Below are 20610 nucleotides of genomic sequence, written 5' to 3' on the forward strand. Positions count from 1 at the left end.
TCCTGTCTGGATTCCTATACTCAGGCAGGCACAAATGCACACTCAGCCTCACACATACACACACTCACACACACAGCCCAGGAGGGAGTCAGAGAAAGACGGGACACTGGGCAGGTGATGAGGGAAAGAAGGAAGAGGTTGGAGGAGCTCTGCCTGAGGCCCACAGCATGGGAGCGGAGACATGCCAGGCTGATGGCCAGGGGGTCCCCAAGACTCCCAGGGTCTGCCTGAGCCTGGGCCATCCCCAGGGCAGCCTCGAGGAGACAGATTGTGAGGTCCTGTGTGCACTGATTTGGTCACCTGGATGTAGGATGAGAGCCCCTTTGTGTAGAGGGGGACATGTGAGAGGAAGCCTCAGATTCCTGCTGTGTAAGTTGGGGTGCACGAACATGGTGACCCAAAGGTCCCTTAGGCTAACAGAAGTATCAGTTGGCCTTGGTTCTCCATGGATGGCCCACTGCCCTCCAGGCCCTCGGGAAATGCTTTCTCCTCTCTGGGGATCCTCCTGAGCAGAGAGCAGCCTGGGGTTGGAGGAGTGAGGACCTGGGGAGGGGCAGAGCGTGGCAGAGTCCTGGCTGCTTGTCTGGGGTCCAGGGACAAGACCGTCCTTGTTGGAGCCTCGGGGTCCTCATTTGGAAGTGGGGCTGGGGTCATTGCCCTGGCTGGGGTGAGGAGGCCTGGTGAGGGGACTGGACACTCCAGGGCCAGCAGAGGGAATGAGGGGAGCGCGTGAGGCTTCTGAGGTTCCTTGCATTACTCCTGGAGCCTGCAGGTCCTGCTCCTCTGCCCTGCTGGGGCCCGAGAGAAGTGCTACGTTAGCAACACCCAAACAAAGGTGTGTTTTGTTTCTGGGTTTCCTGCCTGGGGCTGCAGTGCTATCACTGGCCACCAGGGGACGGCAGTGCCCACTGTGCTCAATGGAGCAACTGGAGCCCGGAGGAGCTTCCCGGGGTCATTCTGGGGGTTCCCTCACCTCCCACCCAACGTGCGCCTCCCATTACCAGCATCCCACGGTGTGAGCTGCTCCGTCGGGAGGCGGCTGAGAGATCCTCTCATGTTCCATCCAGCAACTGTGCTGAGCGCTCACCCCGGGCAGGGCGTGTTGGGCCTGGGTGCAGCTCTGAAAGTGACCACGGGGCCCTGCCCTCCAGGAGCTCTGCAGGGAGGCGGACAAGAGCAGGGGAGCAAACACGGGGGGAAGGAAAGAGCAGGAGCCACAGCGACACTAAAGCCGGTGCTGCGAGGGCCCGGGCCCCTGGGTGGGGTCGGGGAGGTCTCACTGAGGTGACACTTCTGCTGTGACAGAAGGACAGGAGGGAGCAGTCTGGGAGCAGCATGCAGGGAAGGCTCAGCAGTGCAGAGACACGGAGGCAGAAGTGAGTTTGCCCAGAGAGGAGGATACAAAGGAGGCCAGAGTGGCTGCAGAGCTGGGGAGGGGACGAGGGGAAGCAGGACCGGGGCTGGAGGCTGCACTGGTACCCACCGCTGCGTGACAACATGGCCCTAACTCACAGCTCACAGCCGCAGACGTTACTGTCTCACAGGCTGTGTGGACGCAGATCCAGGCAGGGTCGGTGGGGGCCTCTGTCCCGGGTGTCTCAGGAGGCTGGGGCTGGGGTTCCACGAGGCTCTGCTGGGCAGGACCTGCCTCTGAGCTCATTCGGCTGTTACTGGCTCCTGCAGTTTGGACAGAGGGTCTCAGTTCTTTTCTTTCTTTCTTTCTTTCTTTTCTCTAACTGGCGGCCGGTCCAGGGATCCGAACCCTGACCTTGGCTCACTTCTTTTCTGCCTGTTGGCCGGGACTCTGTTGATTCCTCACCGCTGGGGCCTGTCCGTAGCGCAGCTCGTACTATCTGAGCTTGCTTCCCTAGAGTGAGGGACGAGAGAGAGACAGAGAGACAGAGAGACAGAGACAGAGACAGAGACAGAGACAGAGACAGAGAGACAGAGAGACAGAGAATGCAGGAGGGACAGAGCCAGACAGTAGCCACAGACTTCTCATAACTCAATCTCAGAAGTGACAACTCATCGGTTTTGCCGGATTCTTTTCCTTAGAGGCCAGACACTGAGTCCCGTCCACTTTTGAGGGGAGGGGATTACACAGCCACTTGGGTCCAGGAGGTGGAGATCGCTGCCCCCACACAGGCAGAGAGGAGGCGCTTGGGCCCCCTCTAAATATCACAAGAAGCCACTGCAAGGTTTGGGCCACAGGGGACGATTTCTGAGTTTGGGTTAATTTCAACTTCCCGTGCTGCAGACTAGGAAATGAGGCCACGAGGGGAAGTGACTCCCCAGATCACACTGTGGAACCAGGTTGTTCTTGTGCCATCTGCTGTGGTTCTCCCATTGCTGAGTGTGTGCATTAGCTACGTGTGGCCCCAGCTTCTGGGGTCACAGGTGATACAGGTACTTATAGGTCTCTACACCTGATGACATCCCTGGGAAGCAGGTGCTAGAACAGTCCCCAAAGCAGATGTGGAGCCTGCGGTGGCCTGAGGGGCACAGTGACCCATCCAGGGTCACACAGCTGGGAAGGAGGAGCCAGGTCTGAGCCCAGCTCTGTCTCCTCAAGGCTCGGGCACTGGCCACACCCAGGCCTGGCCAGGGGCCAGGGCGGTTGTGCTGGTGCAACTGTGTGCGGTTAGCACGTGGCGGGGGAGGGGCGCAGTCAGCTCCAGCAGAACTCGGAACCTGGTTGCCAGGCACCCACAGTCCAGACACAGCCCCCTACCCAGCTCACTTGGCCGGAGTCACTGGAGAGAGACACATGCTTTCCTGTTGTGTCCCGATGTACCAAGGCTCAGGCCTCAGGAAACCCCAGAGTGGGAGCCTGTGCCAACGCCTCAGGCGCTGGGTCAGCCCTCACCTCCGAAGCTGGTGGCCTTTCGCCCAGAGGAACCCAAAGGTAACACGGGGCAGCCAGGCCAAGCCACTGCCAGCCTCTGGCTGGTGACAAGGGTGACCCACTCCACTGTCCCGATCCCAGGGGTCCGGGCCTCCTCCCTTCCTCCACCACCACGTCCGGCCCCAGCCTGCCCAGGTGCAAGGTCACTTCTCACACACCTGTAGGAACATCCAGGAACACACCGTGTGCTGTCCCTGTCCTCACTTGCCGTTCTGGTGACAGGGACTCTGCATTTTGCTACTGATTATGTGTGAGCTGCTCCTTTTTTTCCCACCCAGGGTGAGAATGAGTTGGGCCCGACCCTGGATGACACCTGCAGGGTGGGGACCGTCACGGCAGGCACCCTGGAGAAGCTAGTGAATCAGCTGATGCCTGCCCTACAGAGTGGGGACCCCTTCTTTGTCCCCGCCTTCCTCTGCACCTACAGGAGGTTCGCCACCACCCGGCAGGTGCCGGACCTGCTGTTCAAGAGGTGAGCGTCCCCCCCGCAGTACAGTGGGGACTCGGCCACCCACTGCTGTGGTCCTGGGAATGCCACTTCACATCTCTGAGCCTTGGTTTGCTCATGTGAGGATGGGGGGTGCACAGAGGACCCACTCTTAGAGCCGTTGTAAGGACAGTGGAGTGAGCCGTGGAAAGAGCCGTGGGATGTGCTGCCCCGGATGCTGCTGCTTCTTACTCCTGATTTTCTGTCCCCATGGAGAAGCTCTCTGCCTCCAGCGTCCCTCACACGTGGCCTTGGGCAAAGTGGTTTCCTGTTTATACCAGAGGTTCCAGGTTCCATCCTGGGGGTTCCTTCCTGGCTGTAGCCAGAGCAGGGACCCCTGGGGGCTGGCTGAGGGGCCCAAGGCCCACTCAGAGATCTGGGAAGGAGCTGGTTGGGGCTCATTCATTCAACAGAACTAGAGCTTGTACCAGCTACAGAGCTAAAGCCAACTCCTGCACCAGCTCCTGCGTCAGCTCAGGAGAGCCAGCTTCAGCTGCAACTCCAGTGCTGGTTCCAGAGTCAGCAGCTCCATCACCAGCTCTAGCACCAAATCCAGACATTGGGCAGCTTTAGCCTCAACCTCTGTGCCAGCTCCAGTAGAGCTCCAGCATCAGCTCTCAAGCTAGGACCAGCTCCAAATCATTAGTGCCAGCACAACTCCAGAACTGAAACCAGCTGCAGCACCAGCTCTACAACCAAGTCCAGAAAATAGAGGCAGCTCTGTCACCAAATCCTGTGCCAGCTTCAGCCACCAGCCACAGCTCTAGGGCCAGCTCTAGAGCTAGAATCAGGTGTAAAACCAATTCCAGGGTTCAAGCCAGTTCCACGTCTAGACCTAAAATTGGTGCCAGGTTCAGAGGAAGAGCCAGCTCCAGCACCAGCTCTAGCACCACCTCCAGAGCGATAATAAAGCTACAGCCGATTCACAAACTAGATCCAGCATCAGAACCAGAGTGAGAGGCAGCTCCAGAGTTACAGCCATCTCAGGCACCAGCTCCTGCTCCCGTTCCACAGCTACATTTGGCTCTAGCACCCACTCCAGAGCTACAGCCAGCACCAGCTCCACAGCCAGAGCCAGCTCCAGCACCAGCTCTAGCACCAGCAGCAGAGCTAGAACCATGTGAGCACCAGGCAGGGCCACGCGGGGAGGAGCATCCAGAGGCTGGTGTTGGAGGAAGAGCAAAGAGGAGCCTCAGACCACTCCTCCAGTGGACTGCAGCTGGGAGGATTTCCCGGGGTCTTGGGCTGGGGCTTCTCTGAGAAGCAATGGGTGTTTTCTGTCTTTAGAAAGGCATGTGGAGAGACAGTCATGTTGAGAAGCTTTTCTCCCATTGCAGCTCTCTCACCGGCTCCAGCTAGTGTCAGGTCTAAAACCAGCACGGGAGCTAGAGCCAGCTCCCACGCCAGCTCCCGCGCCAGCCCCTCCCTGGCCTTCCTGCTTGTGTCTGCAGCGAATGGGCTGGGTCAGGAGAAGCCTCGCCTCCTGGTGGCCTCACCGCAGAGCAGTTCATGCCGATGGATGCGTTGCCTGGCTCAGCTCAGCAGGGCAGGGCAAGGGTGGGCCTTCGTCTGGCATCTGCAGCCCATACCTGCCATTCCCTGGTCCAGAGTCTTTGTCCGTGACCAAATCCCAGCTCTACCATCGCAAACCATGGGATTCGGGCAAGTTTCTTAACTCCAAGGCCAGGATTCCCCTGAGGCAATGGAGACCAGACACCCCCACCCCACACTGCCAACAGGGAGTGACTGCGAAGACTCCAGAAGACAGGACAGACAGAGGCTTGGTGGGACCTGACCGTGGACGCCAGAGCGGTGCTCACTGAGGAGCACCCAGGCCCACGGGCCACCCCTGTGTGCCCAGGACGCTTCGGCAGCCTCAGGACTCGTTAAGCACCTGATGTGCACCCGAGTCCACGGCAGACACCTGGACAAGGCCCCCTATTGGGCAGCAGAGCCGGGTGCACCCCCCATCGTGTCCCCAGACAGGGCTCAGTCACAGAGCACCCCGTGGGAGTCCCTTAGCCAAGACGAACCCCCGACGGCTCACGGGAAGCATCCGCGCTAATGAATTCACGGCGGGTCTCTCCTGACCCGCCTCAGAGGCTTCCACGTGCAAGGGTTAGCAACGCGTCACAGCCAGTGGGAGGGCGCCGCCGTGGGCCGGCGGGGGCGGGGAGCCCCAGGGGGCGTCCGGGAGGGCGGCAACGCAAGACGCGCGCCCGGGGCTCGTGCGCACCCACCGCCGAGTGCCTCCGTGGCCCGTCCGCTCAGCCCCCGGGGCAGGGCCCGCTGGGGTCTGCACCGCGCGGTCCCACCGACGGCGGGGCCGGGGAGGGGGCGGCGCGGGCTGGGCCCACCAGGAGGCGCTGCGGCGGCGGCGCGCGCGGGGAGGCACGGACTGGCCCTCGTGGGCCGCCGTACGCGCTATAAAAGGCGCGGCGCGTCCCTGGGCGTCCTCTCCGGCGGCGGCGGCGGCGGGCGAGCTGCGTGTGCGTGTGCGTGGCTCTCTGGACCTCGACCTTCCGCCCTCCTGACTCCCCCGCAAACCCCTGGCTGCAGATGGAGCGCGGCCCGGCTGGGTTGGGGGCCCCGCTCTGTGGACCACGGGATGGGGAGCGGGCCCCCGCGGTGCGGCCGAGGGAAGGGAGCCGTCCCAGCCCGGGAGGTCCGGTGAGACGGCGGTGGTCCGATGGGGCCTGGGCGTTACGGAAAGGCAGCCCCCCAGGTCGTCCCCGGCCGCGTTGCGTTGGGACTCCGAGGGGACGAGCCTTCGGCAGCTGCTGCCTAAGGCTGAGGCTCTTAGCAAGTCCCTTCGTGTTTCTGGGCAATGTTTTTAACTGACTGCCATTTGCTGGGCTCCTTCCAAAAGTGAGCGTGAACCTGCTGCGTACGGAAGGGCCCTCCTGGCGGGGCAGCCGCTGGGCCGCGTGGCGGTGGTGCCGGCGGCGGACTGCAGCAGCCAGTGTCGCGCTGTATTTCAGTGCCCTGCACTGTGACCTGAACTTCCACACACCCCAAATGAAGGCGCGGGGAGGGGAGACAGTGACGTGGGTTGGATTTTTCTGGAATGGCCCTTGCAGCCAAGAGCTTACTGGCTGTGGGGACCCATCTTTTGTCTGTCTCCCTGGAGACCGGATGCGGCAAAGTACAGCCTTTGTGCAGTGCCGGCATTTGTATGAAATGCGGGTTGCTTTCTTCTAGGGGGTTTGTCCGCTGGAGCCTGAGCACCTGTAAGGGGATGCTGGAGTCTTGGGTAAGTTGAAACAGACTCCCCCAGGTATGACTTGTTTGCAAAATCAGCTCCTTCCAGTGACATCCCAAGTGACTGGGGACCCGTCACCCCTCCATCCCCTCGTAGTGAGCCTCCTCCAGGAGAATAAAAGCTTGAGTGATTTCACCTTCAACACGTGCTGCCCCTAGAGGCGTTGCAGGTGTGGCTGCTGTGTCACACTTGTGTCATTAGGTGGCAGAGAGAAGCGAGGCTACGTCTACGCTCAGCGTTCTGATCTGTGAACGTCTGAATGATTAGTAGTCTGACACCTGACAGTGCTCTAGTGTGGCAGTGTGTGTTTGCCGACAGCCTGAAGCCTGTCGTGTAAAACTTCAGTGCTTTCGTGGCTGGAGTGGTCTGACGGCCCTGCATTGTCACAGCAGGAGGAGGTAAGTTTGTTAGGTCAGTGTGTGGAAAAATCATAAAATGCAATAACCTTTAAAAGCCGGTTCTAGGAAACAAGCGTGTTACTTATGTCTTGCACAGGGTGAAAAGATCTGTTAAGGTGTTAGGCAGTATTCGTGGGTACCTACCCTGCCCTTTATTCAAACACACTTTATGGATTGTGTAGCCAGAAACTTTCTGGAAGTAGAGTTGCAGGATTTAGGTGACAGGGACAGCTGCACAATCCCAGGGCATCCTGTGTTTTCCTGCGCGTCACCTTCTTGCTCCTTCTCTTGCTTTGGGGATCTGTCTGCCCTTACTAGTAACTCTGGGAGAGGGTGGTCAGGCAGGTGCAGATGTCTCTAGAGAGGACCTTCTTGGCCGCCCCAGGATGGTCTGGGTGCCAGGACAAGCAGCCTAAGAACTTCATCCTTACTTTGGGCTGCAGTTGGGGGCGTGAAAGGTGACTGTGGAGCAGGGGCCCCTTAGCGGTAGCACCTTCATTTCTTGGTTTGAGAATGAGCACTAGGAAGCGTGAAGTGTCACGTTGGGTGCTGGCTCGCCCTGCACACTTCATCAAGGGCTCGGGTTCCTGTTGTTCAGTTCTGTCAATAGTATAGTAGCCAACTTAACGGCACTCTTGATCCCGTGCCAAGCATTCTTGTTTAATACAGGAAGGAAGGTGACTGTCAAGCGGAGAAGACCCAGCGTGAGCGTTGGCCAGAACGCGCGGCCCTTGCAGCCTCAGCTCAGGTCAAGGTAAGAGGTGCGTCCCTGTGGGGAGGCACTTGTCCTCCCCGCCTGCCCTGGCTGCTGGCTGGGTGTGAGTGGCTGCCCTGCCGATGCTGTCCTGGACTGCCAGCCAGCACCACGGACACAGCCACTCTGCTGTGCCTGTGACATCGGGGCAGAGAGGAAGTGGCTCTGTCTACGCTCAGTGTTCTGAGGCCGGCGAGCACTAAGCATGTCTGCAGCCTCACATGTCTCAGGCCCTCACCGAGGCAGGGGTGGTGGTTTTGCTTTGGTCTGTGCACTTGAGTGGCAGCGTGTGCGCTGGGCTTGCTTTCTGGCTTGGCCAGGAACCTGGGTGAGGCACTGCTGTTGGGTGCTCAGTGTCTCTACCTTGTAGAACAGGGCTTGTCGCGAGGACTGTGCGACGTGAGTGTATGAAGCACTTGGCATGTGGTGAGCTTTGGGTTCAGTGGGGTTAGCCAGGGAGGGTCTCCTTCCCAGGGTGAGGATCCTGTAGGTGTGTCTGCGGGAAGACCGGACCGCCGCAGTGGTGTAAACCACCTGTCCCGTCCAGCTCTGTTACTCTGAGGGGTGGGGGGTCAGCCGCCTTGCCCAGGACAACCTGTGCATGAAGACCCTTGAGACATGCAGAACGAGGAGTGGAGTGACACCAACCACACTGCTGCTTTGTCCTGTGGGTCAATGTGGCCATGTGGACTGGTGGTTCTCAGCCAGGGGTGACTTCCGCACCCCTCCCAGGTGCATGGCAGTATCTGAAGGTACTTTGTCTTCATAAAATTGGGAATGGGGCATGCTCCAGTCATTGGTGGGTGGAGGCCAAGGACACCGCTGCAGGTGTTTCAGTGCGCAGGCCAGCGCCACAACAGAACTGTGCTGGGAAAAAGAAACATAACTTTCAATTTAAATATCAGTTTTGGCAAGACCCAATGGTTTGCTCCACCAATCTTGTTCCTTTTTCAGATGCAGAGGCCGGGAAGGATGTGGGCCTAGCTCTGTGCCGTGCAGCCAGTCGGATGAAGTGCGGATGCCTGGGACCTGGCATCACACATGTGGCTGCTGCTGCCATCTCAGGTGCACCGAGCGCCTGGTGTGTGTGCAGCCTCAGCTCCAAGGCCCACCCACAGCCTGGGCCTCTAGCCAGGCACCAGTCTGTGCTGCAGCTAGGGACAGTCCTTCCCCAACGATGGAAGGACTCCGTGAGCTCTTGGCAGCTGGGTTATCGTGATTCTTAGGTGGTTCTGCTACTGTATTCTGATGGTAAATATGTTTTGGCAGTTTTTCCCTGCCAGAGATCCTAAACTATACTTTTTACTGTATTTGGATTATCTTGGTTTGGGTTTTTTCTCCCAATAATGGGAAAAAGGTTATTTTAAAATATTGGATGAAGTTTAAGAATTAGCACTAAAAATACGCATGTGACAGCTGACGTTCTGGAATTGCAGCTGGAACTGCAGTTGAAGTTTTAACAAAAGGTGTCAAAGTGAATTGAAAGATCTATTCAGTGCACTTTTCTTCAAGGACATTTCTTGTGTTGGCAAAACTTGGGAATAAACTGAATGCTCAGTAAACTGAGTAGGCTGTGTCTTGACTTCAGCTTTATTCTCAGTGTGCTGGGTCCGTGGGGGAAGGGGGTGCCCACTGCTGGGACCCTCCCCTGGCCTGGGCTTCCCAGGGCAGCAGGGGTCGTGGGGAGACTGGTGCTGCAGCACTGGCTGCTCCTAGATGATGAGAACCAGCTTTGGGCTGCTGGTTTGTGCAGCAGGCATTCTAGGACAAAATTTAGCTTTTACACATGTGTAAGTCTGTGTTTTGCCACTTGCTACTAGAACACCCTTTTCCTTGGTCCTTCGGTGATCTTTATTGGAAACCGTGCTGTAACGCAGGGGTGCTTTAGAACCCAAAGATGAGGAAGAGTCAACTTCCGGGACCCTTGTGTCCTGGTTGGTTGCCCTGACACAACACAGCTTCAGAAGTTCGAGGAGAGGTCAGGCAAGGGCTCTGGGACAGACCCCACCTCTGACCACCTGAGGGCTGTCTCCCCACAAATGCAGGGCGTAGTGGGCATCAACCCGAGGACTGCCTCAGCCCAAATGCCCGGGCTGCAGGGGCAGGCGGCGGTCCGCAGTGTGGTGAGGAAGCCACGTGCAGCATCAGTGGGCGCTCAGGAGTAGCACTCCAGACACTGCAAACTACATAAAAGCTATTTATTTACATCATGTTCAAAACCCACCTGGGCCCGGGTGGGCCCCTCGGCCAGCCCTCCATGGTTGGGCTCCAGGAACTCTCCCCCTCCTGCCTTTCCTGTTTCAGCCCAGAGGGTCCCACCTGTCTGCAACTTGTTGAACCCAGAGAGTCCTGAACGCTGGGGGTGGGACTTTGCAGTGGGGTCACCTCGAGGGACAGGAGGGTGACAGCTGCTGCCCTGGGCTGCTGGAACCTCGGCCCCCACCCCAGTTCCTGGTGTCCAGGAGGGAGCGGAGGGAGGGCTGGGGGGGCCATCAGGAGTACTTGGTGTTGGAGATCTCTTTCCAGAGCAGGGTCTTGAGGTGGCTGAGCACCAGTGAGTGGTGCGCCTCCACCTGGCTGGCCAGCCCGCTCAGCGTGCTGCAGGTGCGCAGCTGCTGGCCCAGCTCCTCGCGGAGAGCGCCAGGGGCGCCAGGCAGCAGGTAGTCCCGCAGCAGCTCGCACACCTTGGCCAGGTTGGGGCGGATGAGGTCACCCTTGCACTGCCGTATGAGCCTGTCGCACGGGGCCCTGCAGTCGTGCCCATAGGTGCAGTCAGCACTGTTCTCGCAGTGGCGGCCCTGCAGGAAGCGGCGCACGGCAGCCTCAGGCGCCACCTGCTGCAGGTCCGCCATCTTGAAGTCATAGGTGGCCGTGTAGCCCACGTTGGCCAGTGTGGTCTCACACATGTAGAAGGTCCCATAAGAGCCGTGAAAGAGTTCCTCCACGAACTCCAGCAAGCCAATGGCGATCTTGGCCCGCCAGGGCCACGCGGGCCCAAACCACTGCTGGAGGGCCCTGTGGAAGGCGGGGGGCAGCAGCGGGCGCAGGAGGGGTGGCAGCACGGCCCCTGGCCAGGAGCTATGGGGGGCGCCTTCGGTGAGGTAGAGGTCCCCGCAGTAGCCCAGGAGCCTGGAAGCATGCTCCTTCTCCCGCAGGGACAGCAGCAGCAGGAACTCATTGCGCTGCAGCAGGGCCCACACGGACTTGGCCTCCGCCAGGGACACCCTGCCATCTTTGTTGAAGTCAGCCATATACAGGACCTGGCCAACCAGAGCCGGCAGGGAAGGCAGGTCTCCCAGGTTTGCCTGGCATTTAGGACCAAAGGAAAAAGCCCAAGTCATTTTGGAGCCATAGGAGCATGACCTCACGGTGAATTGCTCAGTTGGCAGAATGCCAGGCCTTGACCTGGTCATCCTGGACCCTTGGGATGCCAATGTGCCTGGCAGGGCTGGCTGTGGGCACAGTGAAGCTGCCAGGTTGGGGGATCCCAGCCTTCAGCTGCACGGATGGAGGGGACAACCAGGGATGGGAGGCCCTGCTGCACTCCTCACCTTCCCTAGCCTCTGCTCGGGCCTGTGCTCCTACTGCCAGCCTCTGCCTGTCCAGCCTCCCCACCTCCCGGGAGCCTGGAGGGTGCACACCTGGGTGCAGAGAAGCCACAGAGCTCTGGGGATTAGAATCAGAGCAGAGGCGGCTGGTGCTGGCTGGTGCCTGGGGGGATGGATCACTCCGTCCCTGAGTCTCTACCTCCTGGCCTGTCCTCGGCTCCTGCCACACTGGGTCTGCAAGGTCCTTGGCTCTGAGCACCGTCCCCCTACTTCAGTGCCTTGGCTGTGCCAGCACAGGCCCCCATCCACCCTGGAGAGACCCCTTCCCGGCCTGCCTCCTGCCCAGAGTTGGGGGATGGAAGGTCTGCCCCAGGGTCCACTCAGGCCTGTCCACACCTCTGCGCCGGGGACCACAACTGCTGCCCTGCGTGCACATCCCTGGGCGCGGACTCCGCATGACAGCAGACAGACCCCACCCCGCCCCCCGGGGAGCAGCCTGACCTTGAGGAAGCTGAAGGTCATCTCCCGGAACTCCTTAATCGAGGTGCCCCTGGTGGGCTTGTCAAACAGCACCAGCTCCCGTCGGGGGCCCAAATCTGACCGGGCCTTGGAGTTCAGGGCCCCCTCGATGCCACACTTAATAGTCACCGCCTTGTCCTGCCAGAGCCCGCTGTACACCTGGATGGGGCCACAGGGATCCTCGTGCAGAAGTCCCCTCCCAGCGCATGGGCAGCATCAGCCCCAGGCCCTGCCCTGCCGCGGGCATACCTGCTGACCCGGGGCCGTCGAGAGGCAGGCTCCCCACTCCACCCTGTGCCGCTCGCACAGGTCCTGGCAGATGGAGCCCGAAATGATGCCCTTGCGGTACTGGTCACACTGAGGAGAGAGGTGCCAGGGTGGGGCCCAGGGGGCGCGGGCTCCAAGTCACACCCGCTCAACCCCCACTGAGGCCCTCTCATGGACCCGAGGCCCAGCCCCCACCCACTCCTCCAGGGACCCCTGCAGGGGGGGACCAACAGGGAAGCAAGGTGGCCACCAGGGTGGGCATTTGGGGCTGAAGCCCCCATCGCATCTGCCAGTCTGCCCCAGCACCCGCCATGCCCTGGTTCTTAGCCACAGCCCTTTTCTTGATTAGAAGCCCCCATACTATGGGAACTGGTACCCAGCAGCCTCCGGCCCATACCAGTCCCTGAGCCACACTGGTGGGCCCAGCAGCCCAGATGACAGTGGCCTTCCGCTCACTGCAGCCTCTCCCAGAGGCAGCACCCAGCCCTGGCACATGCAGTTGGTGGCTGTAGCATGGGCCAGTCTGCTGCCAGCAGCAACCCTGCCAAGCCACCTGTCTCCCCGCCCCCGTCCTGGCTCCCACAGGGGAATGCTGCCACCAAGGCTGCAGCCTGGGCATTTGCAGTAGCACGTCACACCCAAACGAGCAGTGGCTAGAGACGAGCGCCCAGAGGCCCTGCTCCTGCCCCGCGGTGGTGCTCTCCTGGTGTTTCCTCTGAATGGGCCAATGGGGCATTTGCTCAGAACTTAATGTGGCCCCCGAGAAAGGCATGCTGTGAACGCCCCGTCCAGCCCTTCATTTCCGTCAGGGCAGGTTGCTCTGGTGCTGGAACCCCAACTCACTGGGGGCTCCCAGGACAGCTCCTGAGGCCGAGCTTCTTGTCAGCACGGCGTGCCCTGCGGCTTCTGCTTCTCCCTGGCTGGGGTCTCTCTCCGCCATAGCCCAGCCCTTCCCGGTGGGCGGAAGCAGGAGAGCAGGCCCTGATGCCGCCCAGGACAGGACTCGCTGCCACCAATAGCCCTCAGGGCGTCCCCACATACAGAGGCTGCGGTGAGGGGCGATGGAGCCCGCCTGCTGCTCCCCCAGCTCCGCCTGTCTGTGCAATGGGGAAATTACTCTCAGCCCCTTAAGGCGCCGGGAGGGTGGGGGGTTGGGGACATGCTCACAGACTTATCAAGACTGTCACCGTTGGCTCAGAAAACAGTGCCCTGGGGCCCTCAGTTACTCCCAGCCCCATCCCTCCTGCCAGGCCTGCTCCAGGCCACCTCATTAGCCAGATGCACAGGGAGACACTTCAGTGGTAATTAAATCAGGCTCAGGGACTAGCTGCCACCCCCTCCTTGGCACCCACCCCCAGCTCTAGACAGAGCCTCGCCATTCCTTGAATCCCGGGGTTCTGGGCCCCAGCCCCAGCAGGAAGGCAGGGAGCCGGAAAGTGACTTGGGCACTTCCCTCTGGGGGAGCACTGGGGTGAATTCCTGCATGTGCATCACTGGTTACCATGGAGCCCGGGCCCCGTAGGAGCCAGGCTTGGAGGAAGGAGTGGGAGGGGTGTGCAGAACACCCTGCCATCCGAGGTGGGGAGGGGGCCTCAGGGCCTCCCAGACACTGAGGAGGGGGATGAAAAGGAGGTTGAGCCAACCAGAGGTCGCAGACCCAGCCACGTGAACTGTGGAGGAGGCGTCTGTCCCGTGGTGGCGTGAAAACTACGGCTCTTCATCAAGATAGACAAGGGAAACAGAAAAACCATGCGCGCGCCCATTCCTCCACCCTGCAGGCAGGCGCTTCACCACCGGGGCCTGCTCTGACCCCCCACAAGTCAACACTAGTTACGGGACTTCTGCTCCAAGCCCTGAACCCCGCAGAACTGCAGGGTTTGCGGGGCGGAGCGGAGCAGGAGCCACAGGAGGCTGCTCTGCTTCTGGGGACACAGGAGCCTGCTGGCCACAGGGCCCGCAGCCAGGCTTTGGGCCACGGCTCCAGTCAGGGACAGCGGTTGGAAGAGGCAGATGGGACCCTGCCCCCACTGTCCTGGGACACCTTCCCTGCACTTCAGCAGCGCTGGGGTGGGGGCGTCCACAGGAGCTGAGGCGGGCAGCGTGGTCAGCCTTCCTCAGGGCTCCTGCGGCCATCACATTTCCGGGGCAAGTCCCCTCACCACCAGCCTGCTTCCCCATCTGCAGAATGCGCCATGGGGGGATTCAGTGTGCAGCTCCTGGCCGCTGAGAGCCCTGCTAGCACCAGAGACTGTGTGACCCCTGCCACTGCCCCTCCCCCTCCTCACTGTGTGGCCTTGGACAAGCTTCAGAAACTTCTCTGAGATACCTAATGGCCCCATGAGATACCTAATGGCCCCAGGCGGGGCAGTTGTGGAGGGAGCCTCATCTGGAAAGGAGATGTCCCCACAACCCCCAAAGACAGGCTTCAGGAGAGCTGGCTTTGGCAGTGACCTCTGGGAAGGGTCTGGGCAGCCCAGAGAAACCCCCGCTGGGCAGAAGAGCCAGGGCAGCAGGAAAATGGCAGCCGCATCTGCGGCCCCCGCTCTTGTTCGACACCCCCGGAGTTTCTGCTGCTGCTGCAGGGCCGGTGCCTCCTCGCCTGCCTCCCAGGCCTGTCCCTGGTGGAGTGCTGGCATTGGAACCATTGTCATTGGCCTCTCTAGGCCTCCCACCCTCCCAGTCAGGCCAGGCAGGGAGTGGGGGGGGTTCCAGGTGTCCATGGGGGGTCTGCCCGGCTCCAGGCGAGTCTGGGGTTTGCCAGGAAAATGGAACAGGCATGACCTCTCCCCGCAGCCTGGCACAGGCATGGAGAGAAGCAGGGCGTCGCCTGGGTGAGCACACGTGTGTGCACATGCTGGCTCCCGTGCACGCTCACGCAGGCTAGCTCACACGCTCATCCTCACCCGCCGTCTCCCAGGGGAGAAGGCTCTAGAAGACCAGCGCTGCAGCCTCCTTTGGTGGACCCTGGCCCCAGGAAGCGCCCTCAAGGCCACCGAGGCATGCACATGGGGCTCCTCCAGGCTGGGGCAATGAGAACACCCACCCGTTCCAGTCTCCTTGCTAAAATATCCTCCCTCTCAAACATCTCTGGGGCCGGCCCTGTCCATCCATCCCCAGCCACCCGCTGGGTCAGGCCACTCACGCTCCCCTGGGCACCTGTGGCAGCCTCCCTGGACCTCCCCATGCCCTGTTCCTCCCCTTGACCCCCGACCCTCCACACCAGCCAGAGGAGCTTTGCAGCCTTGTGCCAAATCTGTAAGCGGCCCATGGGCCTGGTGCCCCAATACCTTAGCCAAAAAGGGGGCCCTACCAAGGCCCCCTGCCCGAGGCAACACTTACGATGACCACCTGGCAGACATGGCCGCGGCAGAGCTCTGAGTGGGACGAGTAACGCAGGTAGGCCATCCAGCTGCCTGCACAGACGCCCAGCCACACCAGGAGGACGCACTTGACCCTGAGGCCTGGGAGCCGACCCTGTGGGGGAGGGAGCTGCTTGAGGGAGAGCCACAAGGCCCTGTCACATGGCCCCCATTACAGGGGAGCTTTGACCCCATCTCACAGAGGAGGGGCATCGGGACCCACCGGCGCTGTCAGGGCCTGGCCTGCCTCCAGCTTCCAGAGCCACCCCCAGTTCAGTGGCCCCCTCCTGACCCCTCTCCTCCAAGCAGGCACACTAGGGTCTGAAGCCAGCTGGGCGCTCCCCACTGCGCCCTGGACTTTTAAATTTCATGGGCAGGTAAAAACAAACTCCAAAATGATGGAACATAGGGTGGCCAACTCTTTACTGTGCTGAATAAAGACGCTTTTCCTGCTTTTTTCCCTCCTGTCTCACCCTGGCTTCCTGACATTTTCACCTCTGCACAGGTCGGCAGTGCCCTCTCCCCCTGCAGCACCACCCTCATCTGTGCCACCCACTGCGGATCAGTAGAAAGTTCCAGCTGGACCAGGGCCAGCAGGGAGAACTGGGTTTGAAGGCTGCTGGTCTAGAGGACAGGGCTCCAAGGCCCCAACTCAGCCACATCCCGGGAGCCCATAAGAGACGCAGGCGTGTACACCCCTGTCCACAGCAGCGCCGCTCACAACAGCTGGAGCTGGGAGCCGCCCATGGGTCCGTGGACGGCTGGATGAATAGACACAGCGTGTTCTGGCCGTGCCGCGGAGTGCCACTCAGCCCAAAGAGGGAAGGGAGCTCTGACAGACGCCACAACACGGATGGACCTTGAGGACGTCATGCTAAGTGAAACAAGCCAGTCACAAAAGGACAAGTTCTGTAGGATTCCACTTCTACGAGGTCCCTCGAGCAGTCAAATCCATAGAGACAGAAGGTAGAGGGGTGGGTGCCAGGGGCTGGGGTGCTGTGTTTCACGGGGACAGAGTTTCAGTTTGGGAAGATGAAAAGTTCTGGAGATGGACGGTGGTGACGGTTGCACAACAGTGCGAATGTCCCTGAATGTGCACTTAAAAATGGCTAAAATGGTAAATTTCATGTTATGTTTATTTTACCACAATTAAAAAAGAAAAGCAACAGCCCTGGCCACACGGCCTGGGGCCCTGCCCAGGTGTCTGGGGTGAGCCTGGTGACTGTGTTTTGATGGAGGTTTTGGGTCACTGTTGTTGTCTGCCTTGATTTCCCCAGCTGGCAAGTGGAATCATGGCCTGTGAAGGTTCCAGATACCCTGGCTTGGGTGCTGGGGGCACTGTCTCCCTCCAGCATATCAAGCCAGGTTTCCAAGGGTGAGAGCTGGGTGCCACCTCCCTTCCCCACCCTGGCAAATCGCAGGCTGAGGGCTGCTGTCCAGGAACGGCCAGCAGAGGGGACTTCATTATCGGGTGGCTTGTTCCATGCAGGGTCTTGGACGTCCTTGACCCACAGCTGAGGGAAAAGGGATAGGCTCCAGAGGACGAGGCCCCACTGCTGGCACCAAACACCCCATGTCCACTAGCTGCCCGGGAGAGGCTGCCAACCAGGGCCTAGCCAGAGACCCCTCCTGGGACCTCCTGGCCACATGCCACACCAGCCATGTGGCCGAGCAGCAGTCAGAAGCCGTGGGCTCCATTGCTGCTCGGTCCTGGTCAGCACGGGGGCTGCGGCAGGAGCCCCTTCCATGAAATGGGGCCAGTGGTTCCTCACCGAGGGAGGACAAGACCCAGCCAGGGCAGCTGGGGTCATTTTTATGGTTCTCCCAGGAGAGGTGGAACCCCCTTGTGCTTCCCTGGCACCTACCCACTGAGCGGCCACCCCCAGGAGGGGCTGCAGTGGGAGGACCCCCTGGAGCTCGCCTGGGGGCCCTGGGGGCCCTCGGGCCAAGGGAAGGCACTCCGGCCCACTGGTCCTGGCACACTGCATCTGTTTCCGTCAGATTTGTCCAAAACAAAAAACAGGAAAGCAGAGAGGGGGGTCGGGGAGATAGAGGGGGTGTTGTTTTGGCAGGTCAGGGTTGGAAGTCTTCAGGCTAAGGCAGACATGCCCAGAGGCAGTGCCGAGTGGGAGGTTTTCACACGGGCTGGGGGTCCTGCGGGCACAGCCAGAGGAGGGCAGGCTGTAGCCTGTGCTGGACCCAGGGGATGACTAGGGTTGGAAAAAATGACCCAGATTTAGGGGCCTGCCTGCTGGGGCCCAGTCCAGGCACTGCTCATCCCCAGCCAGACCCTCAGGCTCCCGGCCTCAGAAAGGGTTGTTCCTCTCCAGTGACCCCGTTCCTACCTGGCTCATGCTGCGTGATTCCCCCATGTCTTTACCTTACTCAGGCACCTCCCTAGGAGTGGTCCCTGACCCCGCTGCGGGTCCCAGGGAGAAGGTGGGTCTCACTCCTCAGTGGATCTCCAGCAGCTGCTCTCCGGGGCTCCCAGAGGTGGGGGGCAGACTGGCAAGGCCTGGGTCTGGAGGACACCCACCCCCCCAGACCTGGGCTGGGCTGTGAAAGGGCAGGAGGGGGCCAGCTCCTGGAGGAGCCACTTGGAGGGTGGGGAGGGTTGCTCAGGGGACAGGAAGAGCACAACAATGCCTTGACCATGGGTTGGACGCCCCTCACCACCAACCCAGAAGGGTGCTTCAAGGCTGGGAAACCGAGGCTCAAAATGAATGCCCGCACTACTAGGGGCAGGGCTGGCCTCAGACGAGGGCTCTCCCTCTGAGCCAGCCCCGCTGGGAGCCGGCCAAAACCCACCCATCCTGCCATTCCAGGGTCCAGCTCAGAGGGCCAACGCCCAAGGTCTGGGCCCCAGCAGCCTGGTCAAGGCCTTTCCCTCAGGGCTGGGGGCCGGTGCACACCCCACCTCCTGGTGTAGGGGGTGGTCCTCAGACCCCTCAGCTCCCACCTTGCCCAGGGCTGGGCTGGGACCACCACACAGCCCGAGGTAGGCAGAATGTCAGGGTGCAGAGGGTCTCAATGCAACCTGTAAGTTTCCAGGCTCCCCACCCTTTTCCTGTTAGGGGAGCTGAGGCCAGGCCTTGAGCCAAGGGCAAGACCCTGGGAGGGATCCTCCTGCCCTGGGCCCAGGACCGCCCAGGGAGGCCGGGGAGGTATGGGCAGGTCTGACCAGGGCTGGCTCCTTTCTGCAGGTGGCTGGAGGCCTGGAGGGCCTGGGGGATCATCCCAGTCAGGGGGTGGGGCCCAGATGATGTGAGGCTGATGGAGGCCTGTCTGGGATCTCCTCAAAGCAGAAGGTGGAGGGTTCCCAGCAGCAGATGGGAGCCAGGCCCCTGGAGGGGGCGGACACTTGGTCAAGGTCACTAGGGGTTCTGTGCACGGTCTCTGGGCTCTGGCTGGCTAAGGGCATGACCCAGGGGGGAGGTTACGTCCTTCCTAGGGCGTTGCTATGTGTCCCAAGTTTTCTACAGCAGGAAAACGAGCCTTATTTCCCAGGTAGAGAAAGGAGAAAAGGGCTCTTGCGTGGTTTCTGGGCCTGGGGGAGCAGAGTCGAGCCTGCGGAGGGCGGGGGCCAGGGCTGCCAGCAGCAGCATCCGCGGCGTCCGGACCCTCCCCTCACCCACCGACGTCCCTCCCCGGAACCCCAGTGCTCTCTACGCGCCCCCAGCCACCCGGGGCTGGACACCGCCCGCGGCCCGAGAGGCAGGCGGGGGCCCGCGCGCGCCTACCTGCAGGCCCTTGGGGAAGGGGCGGAGGAGCGCCAGGGGCGCCAGGCGCCGCAGCCGCCGCATGGTGGGCGCCGGCCCGGCTGCGCGCCCCGCGGCGCGGCTCGGCCTCAGCCCCGGCCCGGCCCGGCCCGCAGCGGCCGCCGCCGCCTCGCCATGCGGCCGCGCGCCCGGCCCCGCGCGAAGGCGAGAGCGCGCGCCTCTGACGGCCGACGGCGGCGCGGGGCGGGGGCGCGCGGGGGCGGGGCGCGGGCCGGGGAGGGGGCGCGCCGCGCGGGCACGGGCCGCTCGTTGTGCCGGGGACGGCCGCGCGCGCGGCCACGGCGCCTCCCGACCGCGCGGTCCTGCCGGTGCTGGCGACGTTGGCGGAGTGGCGGTCGCGCAGCCGCCGCCGCTGTCGGGACGCCGAGGGACCCCACCCCGGGAAACGACCTGCCCAGCCGACAGGGTCTGTCCCTGGCCCGGCGTCTCTCTTCTGGGGCCGCAGGGGACGCGGGGGCCGCACTGCAGCCTCCGGAGAGCGCCCGCCCGCGCCTCGCGCCCCCCGCCTCCCGCGCCCCCGACCTGCACCCTGCGCCCCACGTGCCCCGTCCCCGGCGGCCCCCGCCGCGCCCCGCGCCCCCCCGCGTCCTCCACGCCTCGCGCCCCCGCCTCCCGCGCCCCCGACCTGCACCCTGCGCCCCACGTGCCCCGTCCCCGGCGGCCCCCGCCGCGCCCCGCGTCCCCCGCGTCCTCCACGCCTCGCGCCCCCGCCTCCCGCGCCCCCGACCTGCACCCTGCGCCCCACGTGCCCCGTCCCCGGCGGCCCCCGCCGCGCCCCCCGCCCCCCGCGTCCTCCACGCCTCGCGCCCCCGCCTCCCGCGCCCCCGACCTGCACCCTGCGCCCCACGTGCCCCGTCCCCGGCGGCCCCCGCCGCGCCCCCCGCGTCCCCCGCGTCCTCCACGCCTCGCGCCCCCGCCTCCCGCGCCCCCGACCTGCACCCTGCGCCCCACGTGCCCCGTCCCCGGCGGCCCCCGCCCCGCCCCGCCCCGCGCGCCGGTTTTGAATTTCGGCCGATCCCGGGACCGCGCTGTGCCATCGTGGGGTCACCCGCGCTTCCGCAGGGAGTAAAGAGGTTTCGCGTGCGTGCTGGTCCCGCACCTGTTTTCTTTGGCAAAGTGTTCACGTGTTTGGTCCGTGTTCTGTTTTGTGTTCGGAGCGTGGCCGCACAGGGGATTGTTGTCCATTTTAAAAAATTGCGTTGTCCGCTCGTTGTTGACTCTCGAGGCCCCTCGGTGTGTTCTGGCGCCCGGCCGCCGTCTCTCAGTCTGTGTCACCCGCAGGGATGTCTCCCAGTCTGCGGCTGCGTTTTCTTTCTCTTTACAGTGACCTTC

General features: G+C 62.2%; 1 protein-coding gene, 1 long non-coding RNA gene and 2 other non-coding genes across 6 annotated transcripts; 3 read left to right on the forward strand and 1 right to left on the reverse strand.

Moving 5' to 3' along the window:
* Positions 1–5843: 5843 nt before the first annotated feature.
* LOC134366015 (uncharacterized) lies at positions 5844–9356 on the forward strand. Of its 3 annotated transcripts, none has more exons than XR_010022230.1 (4): positions 5844–5887; positions 6594–6645; positions 7722–7806; positions 8761–9356. It is a non-coding gene; the product is annotated as an uncharacterized LOC134366015 (long non-coding RNA). The 3 variants fall into 3 exon arrangements; XR_010022229.1 differs by lacking the exon at positions 5844–5887 and adding an exon at positions 5900–6062; XR_010022231.1 differs by lacking the exon at positions 5844–5887 and adding an exon at positions 5900–6057.
* Positions 6802–6933, forward strand: LOC134366270 (small nucleolar RNA SNORA17). Its single transcript, XR_010022261.1, has one exon. It is a non-coding gene; the product is annotated as a small nucleolar RNA SNORA17 (small nucleolar RNA).
* On the forward strand, positions 7892–8031 carry LOC134366265 (small nucleolar RNA SNORA43). Its single transcript, XR_010022258.1, has one exon. It is a non-coding gene; the product is annotated as a small nucleolar RNA SNORA43 (small nucleolar RNA).
* Positions 9357–10194: 838 nt separating the features above from the next.
* Positions 10195–19302, reverse strand: DIPK1B (divergent protein kinase domain 1B). Its single transcript, XM_063082603.1, has 5 exons — positions 19240–19302; positions 15480–15614; positions 12123–12230; positions 11856–12032; positions 10195–11111 (listed from the first exon to the last, which is right to left on the reverse strand). The coding sequence occupies exons 1-5, from the start codon at positions 19300–19302 to the stop codon at positions 10299–10301; spliced, it is 1296 nt and encodes a 431-aa protein (XP_062938673.1). The 3' UTR covers positions 10195–10298.
* Between the last annotated feature and the right edge of the window lie 1308 nt (positions 19303–20610).

Source organism: Cynocephalus volans, chromosome 17 (genome assembly GCF_027409185.1).
Source record: "Cynocephalus volans isolate mCynVol1 chromosome 17, mCynVol1.pri, whole genome shotgun sequence".
NCBI classification, from domain to species: domain Eukaryota; kingdom Metazoa; phylum Chordata; class Mammalia; order Dermoptera; family Cynocephalidae; genus Cynocephalus; species Cynocephalus volans.

What these genes read in the sequence shown, in the direction of transcription:
- DIPK1B (XM_063082603.1), bottom strand. Translation starts at nt 19,302, where the DNA reads ATGCGGCGGCTGCGGCGCCTGGCGCCCCTGGCGCTCCTCCGCCCCTTC. An exon ending in CCTTCCCCAAGGGCCTGCAG is followed by an intron (nt 15,615 to 19,239) that starts GTAGGCGCGCGC and finishes CCTCCCCCACAG; the next exon opens with GGTCGGCTCCCAGGCCTCAG. An exon ending in TGACCTTCAGCTTCCTCAAG is followed by an intron (nt 11,112 to 11,855) that starts GTCAGGCTGCTC and finishes CCTAAATGCCAG; the next exon opens with GCAAACCTGGGAGACCTGCC.